At 40.6% G+C, this 14704-nt stretch overlaps 1 protein-coding gene across 2 annotated transcripts in view; it reads left to right on the top strand.

Moving 5' to 3' along the window:
- LOC122551104 (matrix metalloproteinase-18-like) overlaps positions 1 to 13819 on the top strand; it is a 39671-nt gene extending 25852 nt beyond the window's left edge. For both annotated transcript variants that reach the window (XM_043692750.2, XM_043692749.2), the window contains 5 exons: positions 1460 to 1640; positions 2275 to 2408; positions 7646 to 7802; positions 8970 to 9070; positions 13285 to 13819. In XM_043692750.2, the coding sequence (XP_043548685.2) occupies positions 1460 to 1640; positions 2275 to 2408; positions 7646 to 7802; positions 8970 to 9070; positions 13285 to 13358 (647 nt within the window). In that variant the 3' untranslated portion in view covers positions 13359 to 13819. The remainder of the gene's footprint in view (positions 1 to 1459; positions 1641 to 2274; positions 2409 to 7645; positions 7803 to 8969; positions 9071 to 13284) is intronic.
- Positions 13820 to 14704: the final 885 nt, after the last annotated feature.

Raw genomic sequence — 14704 nt, 5'->3', positions numbered from 1 at the left:
GATAGTACACACTTGTAGGTGTTCAAAGTTTGTGCAAAGATTTGTAGCTCAGGTGCTCATTGTTGTGGTTCTGTTCACTGAACTGGGAATTTGTGTTGCAGACGTTTCGTCCCCTGTCTAGGTGACATCCTCAGTGCTTGGGAGGCTCCTGTGAAGTGCTTCTGTGAGAAAATATCACCCAGAAAATGTCACTTAGACAGGGGACGAAACGTCTGCAACACAAATTCCCAGCTCGGCGAACAGAACCACAACATAGTACACACTGCTGCGACTGAGCGCCAGTGGTGAAGGGATTGAATGTTTGTAGATGTGGTGCAAATCAAACGAGTTGCTTTCTCCTGGATGGTGTCGAGCTTCTTGAGTGTTGTTGGAGCTGCTCCCATCCAGGGCAAGTGGGGAATATTCTAACACACTGCTGACTTGTGCCTTGTAGAGGGTGGATAGAAAATGGAGTGTCAGGAGGTGAGTTACTCACCTCAGTATCCCTCTGACCTGCTCTTGTAGCTATTGTGTTTATGTGGTGAGCCCAGTTGTGTTTCTGATCATTGGTAACCCCAAGAATGTTGATAGTAGGGAATTCAGTGATGATAATGCCATTGAATGTCAATGAGCATCAACAATAAGAGACCCTCTAACCACCGCAGTTAGAGAGTCTCTTATTGGTGATGGTCATTGTCTGGCATTTGTGTGGTGTGAATGTTACTTGCCACTTGTCAGCCCAAATCTGGATGTTGTCCAGGTTTGTTGCATTTGAGCATGAACTGCTTCAGTTTCTGAGGAGTCACGAATGGTGTTGAACACTGTATAATCATCGGCGAACATCCTCACTTCTGGCCTTATCTCCAGAGGGGAGATCATTGAGGAAGCAGCTGAAGATTGTTGGGCCTAGGACACTACCCTGAGGGACTCCGGTAGAGATGTCCTGGAGCTGAGATGACTGACTCTACACAACCACAACCATCTTCCAGTGTGTCAGGCATGACTCTAACCAGGTGTGGTCTCACCAAGGCTCTGTAGAATTGCAGCAAGACACTCCTGTACTCTCACTATGAAGGCCAACATGCCATTTGCCTTCTTCACCACCTGCTGCATTTGTATGTTTACTCTCAAGGACACCAGGGTCTCACTGCATTTCCCTTTCCCTATCTCTCACCATTCAGAGAATGATCTGCCTTCTTGTTTTTGCTACCAAAGTGGTTAACCTCACATTTATCTAAATTATACTGCATCAGCCAATAACATAGAAGTGAATGATGACCCTAATCATAATATGAGCTGTAGGAAAACAAAGTTCTGACAACTGTTAAACTATTAACAAGATTCAGTTGATGTTATACAGACCATTTACAAATGCACATGAAATCTGTATATGCAAGTGCAGATGTGTATAGATAGCTTTAGAAGATTCTCTTGAGTTACAGACCACTTCACATTTAAAAGCATATATTTTTAAATTTAGGACCACCAGTTATGACCACACAAATGCTTGGCCAGATGCCAACTCAGAAACAAACACCAGGCCAGAGCCCAACTCAAATACCAGGCCAGACTTCAACAAAAGAAGCATTGATGAGTGACCCAGATGTGTTCATGGATGCTGCTGTTAAAATAAACAGAACTGTTTTATTCTTCAAGAATGGGTAAATATCATACTCGTGAATTTGTCGTCTCAGTTTAAAAATCAGCATTATTAGTTACAGTCTGCATGGCAACAGCTGTACCAATCAGATTCACCTCACGACCAATAAGCACTCTCCTCTCAAGAAATATGAATATTGGTTCTCTCTTTGAATTGGTATTCATGCAAAAAATCCTGATGATTGCAAAACAAAGATGTTTTGACAAAATATGTACTTTACAACAATATTCAAATTCTGTATTACCAAACAACTGCTTTCAGATTCCAACGGATCGATGATATTCCAACTATTTTGTTACTTTGCTCACATTACTAGTCATTTAATTTGTTTCTTTTCATGTATTCCTTCCCTGACCGAGTATTCTCAAAACAAAGTAATTAGCAATGAAATCAGATTATTTTATCTGAAACGGACTAATTAGTGGGGAAATAATTCTATGTGCAAGCATATAATGAAAGCTCCTGACTAAAGTAGCAAGCACAGCAATTCCTCCCCATAAAGATGAATGAAAGTATATTGAGATAGTTGCTTATTCGGTACAAATGACTGAGTGCTCTAGCTGTCGACAGAAAAGTAGAAAACCATCCCATCAATCACGTAAACCATCGATGTAACCTTGTTCATTGTTTTTCAGGTTCTACAAGACTGCAGGGTCTTCAAAGATAACCCCAGTGAACAACACTTGGCCAAGTATCACATCAAATATTGATGCTGCTGTTGAGTACAGCAGGAGTCCCCAAAGGAGAAACGATGTTGTTTTTTTCACAGGTTACACATTCTTACGTATTTTTACAATAAGTCTGTTATAGCACATATTTCCAGTGCACAGTGCTCAGACACCAAATATAGTTTGTGCAGAATTTGTTTTCAAATGAAGCAAAATGCATGGGTCAACCCCTTGCTACAGAATGTGCACAGCCTATTGGGCTTTACCTTCACTCTTCAACTTAGAATAATATGAATTGTAAATTGCTAGAAATGACAGCTCAGAAAGTGTGGCAAGAATTACAGGCCTTTGTGAGATTTACAGTTTTTAACATCATGAAGAAAATGTAAAACAGGCAGGAATTCAACAGAGCTTCAACAATTTAAATTGCCCCTCTCTGGACTGGACTGCATTGGCAATTATCATGTGTTAGAAAGGGACTTGTGCTGTTCATTATGAAAACAAATTTTCTGCTGTGGGTTTAATTGTCAATTAATACACAAATACTGCAAGTTTTTAAGAAGAATGGGGGCTGAGAGTGAGATAAATTTTATTGTATGCGAAGAAGCGAATGGCAAATGGTATGAATTATGCAGCAAATTGTGGAGATTCGGTCAGTGCCCTCTCTAAATCCCCTCAACAGCTAATAGATGTGTAATTTGCAGGCCTTTAACTCCTCTGATGACCTTGTCAAGATTTAACACTATTACTTTTTCACAAATGTTCTCCTGCAACACGTACTTCCACTAACTCTGTAACGACACAAGAAACTTTGAATTTCCTCATCTGAAAGGTAGATAATATCTTTTAAATGGAGAAACTGGCAAGGGCATTGCTGGTTATGGCACTGCCCCATGACGATAAACACATGATTGTCTCAGCAAGGGTAAGAGAGGACAGAACCTGGACCTATGGAGACCAAAATCATGCACCAAGCTCCCCGTCAAACCGATGGCAGCACACTGGCAGAAAGGCAGGTCTGCTCAGGTTACCGTGTAAGTATCAGGAAGTGTTCTCCAACTTTTTGCTGGCCAAATTGTGCAGATTCAGTCCCCTCTTTCTTCCCAGATATTTTACACTTACCACATGTCATGTCCCAAATTAATGTAGCCCAAGAATCAATTTTGACCATGCTGATTTATTTTGTAATTTATTTTGGAGTAGTTGTTGAGGAGAAGTTGTTTGAACCACTAGGAGAGGCAATAGTTTAGTGGAATTTTTGGTGGACTGTTAATCCCGATTGTGCTCTGGGGACCCAGGTTCAATTCCTACTCTGACAGATGGCAACATTTGAATTCAACAAAAATGTGGAATTAGGAGCCTAATGATGACCATGAAACTATTGTTAAGTGGAGAAAGTGAGGTCTGCAGATGCTGGAGATCAGAGCTGGAAATGTGTTGCTGGAAAAGCGCAGCAGGTCAGGCAGCATCCAGGGAACAGGAGAATCGACGTTTCGGGCATAAGCCCGATTCCTGAAGAAGGGCTTATGCCCGAAACGTCGATTCTCCTGTTCCCTGGATGCTGCCTGACCTGCTGCGCTTTTCCAGCAACACATTTCCAACTATTGTTAAGTGTCAGAGAAAACCATAGCTGGTTCATTAATATCCTTTAGGACAGGAAACTACCATCCTTCCCTGGTCTGGTCTACATGTGACTCCGGACAAAGTACTGAAGGTCAGGCAGTATCCAAGGAACAAGAGGTCGATGTTTCAGGCAGGAGCCTTCTTCAGGACTGGGCCCAGTCTGATCTGCTGTGCTTTCTCCTACACCACACTTTACCGACTCCGACGCTCCAGCATCTGCAGTCCTTACTATATCTCCATGTGACTCCAGACTCAAAACAATGTGGTAGACTTGTAACTGCTCTCTGGGAAATTAGGAATGAGCAATAAATTCTGGCATAGCCAGAAGTGCCCTTATCCTGTGAATGAACAAATCCGATTGTGCCTATCCTCAGCATTCTCTCCTATAGTACCACTACATCTTTCTCTTTATCCTCTATTATATCTTAGAATCTCTCCTTTTTAGTTTTTCACCACATCCACAATATAAAGTGTCACTGTTGCATATTGTGGGTGTGTGGGTTCACCACACAGACAATGATATAGACAGTCACCTTGAATTAATTCTTGGGACCTTCCTAAATTGGAAGTAATTATCCTCAGCACCACCAGAACAAAATAAGAGCTGCTTTAGGGAACTGATAACCAACCAATTGATATGATGCTGAGTATGGCATTAGATAGCATTTATATATTAACACACAGTCATATAAAATGTATCACAAGCTGAATACAGCAGCTTGTATCATACAATTGGTTTGATGCAAATGGTTATGACTAAGGTTGGAGGAGTCACTGGTTCCTTTCATAGTCTGCAACAAATTTTAAATGTTATAGTTTTGGTGAAATGACCAGTTATATAGATCTCAGACTGTGTTCAATATTAATAACAAGTCAGAGCTGAAAAATGTGACAGACATACACAAACAGACACACACATTGACACACACAGACACACACACACATAGACACAGACAAACAGACACGCACATAGACACACACACACAGACACACACACACACACATAGACACACACACAGACACACAGAGACACACATAGACACACACACACTGCCACACAGACACACACAGACACGCACATAGACACATGCATACACACGCACATAGACACACACACAGACACACATACACATACACACAGACACACACATTGACACATACACACACACACACATAGAACACACACACAGACAGACATAGGCACTCAGACACACACACAAACAGACACACACATAGTCACACACACACATAGACACACATACACACACGCACAAACATAGACACACATACACACACAGACATACACAAACAGACACACACATTGACACACACAGACACACATACACATAGACACAGACAAACAGACACGCACATAGACACACACACACACACACATAGACACACACACAGACACACATACACACACACACAGAGACACACATAGACACACACACACTGCCACACAGACACACACACAGACACGCACATAGACACACGCATACACACGCACATAGACACACACATAGACACACATACACATACACACAGACACACACATTGACACATACACACACACACACACACACATAGAAGACACACACAGACAGACATAGGCACTCAGACACACACACAAACAGACACACACATAGACATACACACACATAGTCACACACACACACAGACACACACACACACGCACAAACATAGACACACATACACACACAGACACACACATAGACACACATACACTCACGCACACACATAGACACACGTACACACACACACACATAGGTACACACACACAGACCGACATAGACACACACATAGACACACATACACATACACACAGACACACGCATAGACACACATACACATACACACAGACACACGCATAGACACACACACACATAGACACACACACACATATAAACACACACACACACACATAGACACACATACACATAGACACACACGCATAGACACACACAACAGACACACACATTGACACAGGCATAGACACACACACACACACATAGACACACGTACATAGACACATAAACATACACACATACACATAGACACAGACAAACAGACACGCACATAGACACACACACACACAGGCACACAAACACATAGACACACACAGACACACACACAGACACACATAGACACACACACACTGCCACACAGACACACACACAGACACGCACATAGACACACATACACATACACACAGACACACACATTGACACATACACACACACACATAGAACACACACACAGACAGACATAGGCACTCAAACACACACACAAACAGACACACACATAGACATACACACACATAGTCACACACACACACACATAGACACACATACACACACGCACAAACATAGACACGCATACACACACAGACACACACATAGACACACATACACTCACGCACACACATAGACACACATACACACACACACATAGTTACACACACACAGACCGACATAGACATACACATAGACGCGCACACTCAGACATAGGCACACACATATAGACACACATACACACACACACACATAGGCACACTCACACACACTCATACACACATACATAGACACACACACAGACATAGTCACACATATAGAGACACAGACGCGCACACAGACACACACATAGACACACATACATACACACATACATAGACACACACACATACACATTGACACACACACGCACAGACACACACACGCATAGACACACACAAACAGACACGCACATTGACACACACATAGACACACACACAGACACACACACAGACACACACAGACACACGTGGACACGGACACACAGACACATTTATCAGCTCTGATCTCCAGCATCTGCAGTCCTCTCTGTCTCCTAGTTGTTCATAACAAGTCAGCTTGGTTTCATTAGTCAACAACTAACTAGCTGGTTTATTACCAAAACCAAACTTACTGAACCAAAGCTACAAAGATTACTGACAGTACTGACATATGGTGGATAAATTTTAGGCAAATCCTCATCAGGGACATTTTGCTGTTGTTGACTCTGAGGGAGTTTGAGGGCCCTGGCTGCTGGATCAAATGAGAATGATCATAGAAACCATCAGCCTGTAGAACCAGAGCTAAACACAGAAATAAATTCTTCTGGTCAAGCTAGTAGAATCTGGGTCTTTATTGACAGCTTTACAAACTTTTTGGTGTCTACAGTGAAAAATAAAGACCAATTCTGGGAATATAAGGCCTTTATAATTCCTGCCTTGAAAGGCTTGCTAATTGCAACATTTTAAGTTTACCAAATGCCATTCGATGTACAGTGTCAATTGGGTGCAGAGTCCTGTTTTGCCCGATAGTTTTTTAAAATCCATAAATTATTTATTCATAATAAGTTAAATTTAATTAAATTATATATTCACAATAAGTTGGTTTCACTGAGAGTGTACCTGCAATATAAAGTCAACACAACACAATTTTATCATTAAGTTAAAGTCATAGCCATTGTTGATCTTCTAACATATAAAAACAGGCAGGAGAAACATCAAAGTAAAACAAAGAGCTGCAGCAGGAAAAAAGCAAAAAACTACATGAGTGGAAGGAGTAAGCGTATCACAATTTTACACAACTCACTGCGATATGAAACTGATGGAATGCTTGGCCAATAATTCTGTGATTACTTTTAAAGTAATGTGCTGTTCACCTTGCAGGACATCAATACTGGCATTACACTGGGGATGTTCTAAAACCAGGGTTCCCAAAGAACATCTCTGAACTTGGCTTTCCAGATACTGTTAAGCAAATAGATGCTGCAATGAGAGTTAAATTGCATTGGATAATGTTCTTTGTGGGAGATCAGTACTGGAGGTATGTGTTTTCAGAACTTTTCGGGGACATTTAAGCGACTGCTGGACATACACGTGGATAGCAGTGAGTTGAGGGGTGTGTAGGTGAAGTTCTTATATTTTACATTAGGATTAAATCTCGGCACAACATCATGGGCCACAGGGCCTGTTCTGTGCTGTACGTTTCTATGATATGTTCAATGTTTTCAGATGTTTAACCCATCATCTGATGTTTTCGCAGTTGTGCCTGTTCTATTTTCTAATGTCACTTTCTGCTTTTTCCCCATTTCTCTGCAAGTCATTTCAATTTAATCATTCTTTGCCCAATTGAACTTGCCTCCACCATATTTCCATGCAATGTATTCTGTATCCTAATTACTCACTGAGTGAAAACCTTCTCTTTCACATTATAAAAAACAAAAGAACTGTGGATGCTGTAAATCAGAAACAAAATCAGAAAAGTCTGGAAGAGCTCAGCAGGTCTGACAGCATCTGTGGACAGAAAGCAGAGTTAACATTTTAAGTCAGGTTCTGAAAAAGTGCTACTAGACCCAAAATGTTAAATCTGATTTCCCTCCACAGATGCTGCTGGACCTACTGAGCTTTTCCAGCAATTTCTGTTTTTGCTTCTTTCACATTTCCCTTTCTTTTTCATGTCACCTGAAATCTATGTTTTCTCAATCTTTCTTTCTTTTTATGAGTGGGAACAATTTCTCCCTTTGTACTGTATCTAGCCCGCTCATGATTTCAAAAACCTCTACCAAATTTCCTTTAAGTCTTCTTTTACCAAGGAGAACAATCCCAAATTCTTCAACCTCTTCCCATGGACTGAAGATTCTCATTCATGGAATGATAATTAAAAATCACTGCGCTCTCTCCAAACATGCTTCCTACAATGGAGCACCCACAACCATACACAATACTCCAGCTGATGGTTAACGAGGGTTTTATACATATTCAACATCATCTCCTTGCTCTGTACTCCGTATAACTATTACTAAAGCTGAGGACACTGCATGTTTTATTAAATGCTTTCTCCACCTGTCCTGTCACCTTCAAAGACTTGTACATGTATACACCTGGTGCCTCTGCTCCTGCACCTCCTTTAGAATTTTATTTTCTATGTTAGTGCTTGCGGTTGTGTGCTGCCTTCAGATCAGAGCGCACTGTGACATGTAATTCTTTTTAGTTATAATTTAGATGAAAACCAAATGAGCAGCAGAAGCCCAAGATTAATAACAGACACGTTTTCAAACCTTTCAAAAGTGGATGCAGCTGTTGAGCATTTTGGTAAGCGTCCACTTATTAGAAGAAAATAAATTACTGTGTAATAACAGCAATGTTTAAGTAATACGATAAATCTGTAAGATGTCAGGTAGATGCATCAGTGTATTTAAAAAGTTAACTTCTTTAATTCAGAACCTCCCAACTGAATGGATTTCTTCACCTTAAGAATCTCAGGACTGAGTGCAAAATGTACAGGAACACAGAGCACAGCATCTGACATGGAGAGCAGATTTGTTATTTTCACGGGAAAATCCAGCATTGTCACAGTTCAGGACTCTGATTGCATTAAAGCAACAGGGCCTCACTAAATCAGCCACAAGTCACCTTCGAGGGACACAATTTTGTCTCTCTTTTTTAAGAATTTGTGCTTTTTAGAGGACTGAAGATTAGCTTTCCACAACATAATCATTGCATATTTAGCATGATTTGCTAGTGTATCACAATTCAAATGGGTCACATTCACATTTCTCTGGCATACTTCAGAGATACATAAATGAACAGAGGAATGATTCTAATATACAAACTGTCAGGAGTGGTTTCAACACATGATGAAGGAGGGAATCGTGTTATTTTCATGAGTAATTTTTGAGCAAGTGAATTAGATCATACTATACATTGGAGGGCAATTTTGATGCATAGAATTCCTTTGGTAAACTCTGATATTTGAGTCATGCAGGTGGGGGGGATGTTTGGTTCAGAATGGAAGTGTTTCTTGTTTTCAGTCAAAGCTATCACTTGCTGGTAAACACCACTTCAGAAGTTTTCTGAAATTTATTTTACTATAAGTGTGGTCAGAGCAAAACAGGGGAAGGTGCAGAAATCTCTCCAATACTGATCACACATTTTGCTAAGGCCATTTTAACACAATTTCTGTCCAATTTAGTAATTCAAGAAAAATTGTGGAAAAAGGTCCACCTGGCACAATATGGCTATTAATCTCGAATTGCAGTCATTGGATCTCTCTCCAACTCTGATCTTGCTGAATTTTGTAGGATCACCAATTGCTTTAAGATGGGGCAAGTTGACATTTCCTCAATGCATCTGTAGTATCGCCTGTCCCCTTCTGTCAGGACTATTATCTGCCAACAGTTGGAGCTGGAGAGGAGAGTGCAAGTCTATCACCAATGGATTCCCTCCACTCATCTCCTATTGCAAGGAAACCAGTCAAGAACCAATCAATACTTTCTATTGTAGAGTTTCTGAAGCCTAAGCTGTTGATTCATTGGTTGCATTTTCATCAGTGAGTCATACAGTCATACAGCACAGAAACAGAATCTTCAGTCCAACTCATTTTCACTGACCACACTTGCTAAACTGATCAAGTCCCATTTGCCAGCACTTGGCCCATAACCCTCTAAACGCTTCCTATTCCTATACCCATCCAGATGCCTTTTAAATAATGCAAATGTACCAGACTCCACCACTTCTTCTGGCAGTACATTCCGTACACATACCAGCCTCTGTGTGAAAAAGTTGCCCCTCAGGTCCTTTTCAATCTTTTCCCTCTCACTTTGAACCTCTGCCCTCTAATTTTGGACTCCCCTACTCTGGTGAAAAGACCTTGGCTATTCACCCTAAGCATGCCATTTATTTTGTAAACCTCTATAAGGCCACCCCTCAGTCTATGAGCTCCAGAGAACACAGCACCAGCCTGTTCAGTCTCTCCCTATGGCTTAACCTGGCAACATCCTTGTAACTTTTTTTTTCTGAAACCTTTCGAGATTCACAATATCTTTCCCATAGCAGGGAGACCAGAACTAAACACACTTATGTAAAAGTGGCCCATCCAATATCCTGTATGGTTGCAACATGACCTCCCAACTCCATTATTCAATATACTGACCAATAAAGGAAAGCATATCAAATGCCTTCTTCACTATCCCATCTACCTTGTAACTTTCAAGGAGCTATGAACCTGCACTCCAAGGGTTCTTGGTTCAGCAACACCCCCCAGGACCTTACCATTAAGTGTATAAGTCCTGCCCTGATTTGCCTTTCCAAAATGCAGCACCTCACATTTATCTAAATTAAATGTCATCTGCCACACCTTAGCCCATTGGCCCATCTGGTCAACATCTTGTTGTACTCCAAGGTAATCTTGTTTGCTCTCCATTACACCTGTAGTTTTGGTGTCATCTGCAAACCCACTAACTATATGTCCTATGCTCACATCCAAATCATTGACATAAATGAAGAAAAGCAGTGGATCCATCACTAATCCTTGTGGCACTCCACTGGTCACAGGCCTCCAGTCTGAAAAGCAATCCTTCAGAACCACACTCTGTCTCCCACCTTCTAGCCAATTTTGTATCCAATTGGCTGGCTCTCCCTGGATTCCATGTGATCTAACCTTGCTAACTAGTCCGCCCCGCCGACACTGTGTTATTGAGAGCGGGCCAAAGTGTTAAAAGAGTCACTTTTCCAATGAGAAGTTAAATGCTTGCTCAGATGGATGGAACTGATTTTAGAGCTTTATTTTGAAGAAAAGCAAATTCCTTGTGACCTGGCCAACAGTTCCTTTCAAATGATATCACAGAAACAAACTTCTGTTCATGATCACATTGCTGTTGTTGGCGACTCTGCTGCATTCAATTGATTAAGGCAGTTCCCACAATGCAACAGAGACGACACTGAAGAAAACTGACTGTTGAAGCTGGAGGTTAATGAGTCGTGGAGTTCCCCAGGGCTACCATTGGGGTCCTTGCTTTTCCTGCAAAAGGCAGAAATGGTCTAGAGCTTGGGTCACAGGGAATTATTTCACAATTTGTGGGAGGATTGTACACCATGATAACAACAGTTTGGAACTTCAAAAGGTGGAGTGGATGGAGATGTGGCAAATGAGGTTTAATCTCGAGAAGCGCGAGGTGATACATTTTGTTACAAAGGACATAAACAGCCAGCCTGTGAAAGGATGGGCAGGGGCAGACAGACCAGTGTATTGTGAAACAGTGGTAGTGCCGCTATTCCTGGACTGGGAGGCCCAGGCACAATTCCCACCTGCTCCAGGAGTGGGAAATAAATACATACATCCATGAAGGTGGCTGGACATATGACGAAAGCAGTTAATAAACCATATAAAATTTTAAGCTTCATTAGTAGGGGCTTGGAGTAGAAGAGGAGGGAGGTTCTTGATGAACTTGTATCAGAGACTAATTTGAACTTATCTTGAGTACAACTGGACCCACAGCTCCACATCTGGAGGATTGAAATGAATGTATGGAGGAAATGCAAAAAGGGTTTGGAAAAATATCTCCAGGAATGAGAACATTCAGTTATGAAGATTGATTGGAGAAGTTGTCATTGATTCCCTTTGAGAGAGGTTTAAGAGGATTGATTGAATTTCTCAAAATCATTTGGGTTGTGGATAGAGTGGACAGGGAGAAACTGTTTCCATTCATAACAGGGTGAAGAACCAGAGGGCAGAGATTTGAGCTGTTTTGAAAAAGAACTTTGAAAATAAATACTTTTTCAAACAGCAAGTTAGACAGAGTTTAGAATTCACTGCCTGGAAGTGTGGTGAAGGCAGGTTGAGCTGAATCATTCAATAGGGAATTAGATGGTAATTGTGTGCAGGAGTATGGGGAAAAGGCAGGAGATTGGCACAGTCAAAATGTTCAGGATCAACATAGACTCAATAAAGCAATGGCCTTTACCTGCACCATGACAATTGAAAAGATAGGGTGGTGATGTAGTGGGAATGCCACTCAATTGGGAATACAGAACCTCAGGGTGATATTTTAGGGACATGGATTCATGTGCCATTATACCAGATGCTTTTAGCAAGTGGGTTAAATATTGTGGATGGGCCAAAGGGTCTGGGACTGTGCTGTTTAATTCGAAACCAATTATTTTCTGCTGCTTCCTTTCCTGACAATCGCTGTGGCTCCCAATTCCATTATTTTGGGTGATCATTGCATTTTATTTCTCTTGAAATATCAGTTTAGAATCTTACTCTAATATCTTCTCAGTCAGTTATGCAGGAATTCTCGACATAAGCAGTCCATGTTCCCTGTTCTTATCATCATTGATCTTGCATGAAGCGGCCAGATGTTTTGTCCACAAACTCTAAACTCCCAGAGTCAGTAGGAATCTGGCACCTCTCTGTTTCTAAGATATTCCACACTGCTGGAGTTATCACATGGATTGGATAGAACTCACAAGACAATGTGGCTGTTATGTTCTAACTAAATATTTAAATCACTATTCTTCAATTTCAGGGACTTATTATCTCACAAGTGGACCTCTTATATATGGATATCGGGGGATGGAAGTCAGAAAAATTTTAAAATGACACGGGTGAATGAATTGTAACTAAATGACCATGTTTTGCTATCGCACTGTTGTTCTGCAACTCACACAGAATATTGCTTATAGCGGAGGGATTTGTTACCCTAAGTGTATAATTAAATCTTTAGTTCAACAAAGCTTAATCATTAATGTTTTTGTAATATAGCTCCTGTAGTTTAGTTTGAAATTTTCAATCAGTTAGTGTAATTGCTCAACTTATTTCATTATCTTTGATAACATTACTGTTAAATTTAAAAACATAAGCATACTTTTTAGTCAATTTCAAACTATGAATATACTTTATTGTTAGTAAATGCATTGCTTATCATTTATTATATACTTACATTGTAATCAGGTTCGAAGTTTATGGTGTTTGGAAAGAACTTTTTTGCTAATGAATAACATCAATGCTTCATGTTACAAATTTGATCTCAAAGATCTTATGAAAAATAAAGGACAAATTAATGGAAACAATTGTTGTCATTTCTGTGTGTGACAACATTGGATTTAATATGAAGAAAGACAAAATATCCAAAGAACTATGGGTGCTGAAAATCAGAAACAGAAACAGGAATAGTTCGGTACAGTCAGCAGGTCTGGCAGGTGAAACTGCTGTGTCCCTCCAGCAATTCCTGGTTTTGTGTCAGATTTCCAGTGTCCATCATCCTTGTACTCATTTTAGTTCTTTGGCATTTTGCCCCAGTTATGTTAAAAGTGGCTAAGCCATCTTGCCTTCACCACTAACTCATTCTAAAATCAACCAAACTCAGTAAGCTTTAATATTGCACATTACTTAAAGGTATTAGAAGTATAAATCCTCAAGCTAGAGCTATAGAGCATGTAGAATAGAAATTTGATTGCAGTTTAGGCGAACATTTCAGGATATAACTATGTTTTATTGTCTTGAACTGCTTTGGGAAATTTCAACTCTGGGCTGAATTTCTGCCTGTTCCATCAATGCTCACTTGACTTCATTTAAGAGACAGAATGAATTACATTTTTAGATAGAGTAAACAAGAATGTCAAGAAATGACCTATGGCTGAATCTTACCAGAAATCAGCTTTTTGTCCTTTTTGCCTTGTTTCAAGGAGGATTTCTCAACCCAAAGGCCTATTGAGCTTTCTAGTACAATGTTTTAAACTCCTCTCATTAAGAGAAATGAAAGCTGGGTGGTAGGGTGAACTGTCATTGGGATGCAGAGGTGCTTCAGTGTGGTTTAGACAGATGCAGTATAATGGGGATAAATGGGAGGTTGTCCACATTAGTAGCAAAAATGGGAATACAGATTATTATCTGACTGGTGATAGATTGGGAAATGGGAGATGCAAGGAGACCTAGGTGCAGGTGCA

The sequence above is a fragment of the Chiloscyllium plagiosum genome, unplaced genomic scaffold, assembly GCF_037043375.1.
Source record: "Chiloscyllium plagiosum isolate Xiang-an unplaced genomic scaffold, Cpla_swu_hap1 HiC_scaffold_6, whole genome shotgun sequence".
NCBI lineage: Eukaryota > Metazoa > Chordata > Chondrichthyes > Orectolobiformes > Hemiscylliidae > Chiloscyllium > Chiloscyllium plagiosum.
The sequence above is the reverse complement of the archived record's forward strand: the minus strand, read 5'-3'. Positions and strand labels throughout refer to the sequence as shown.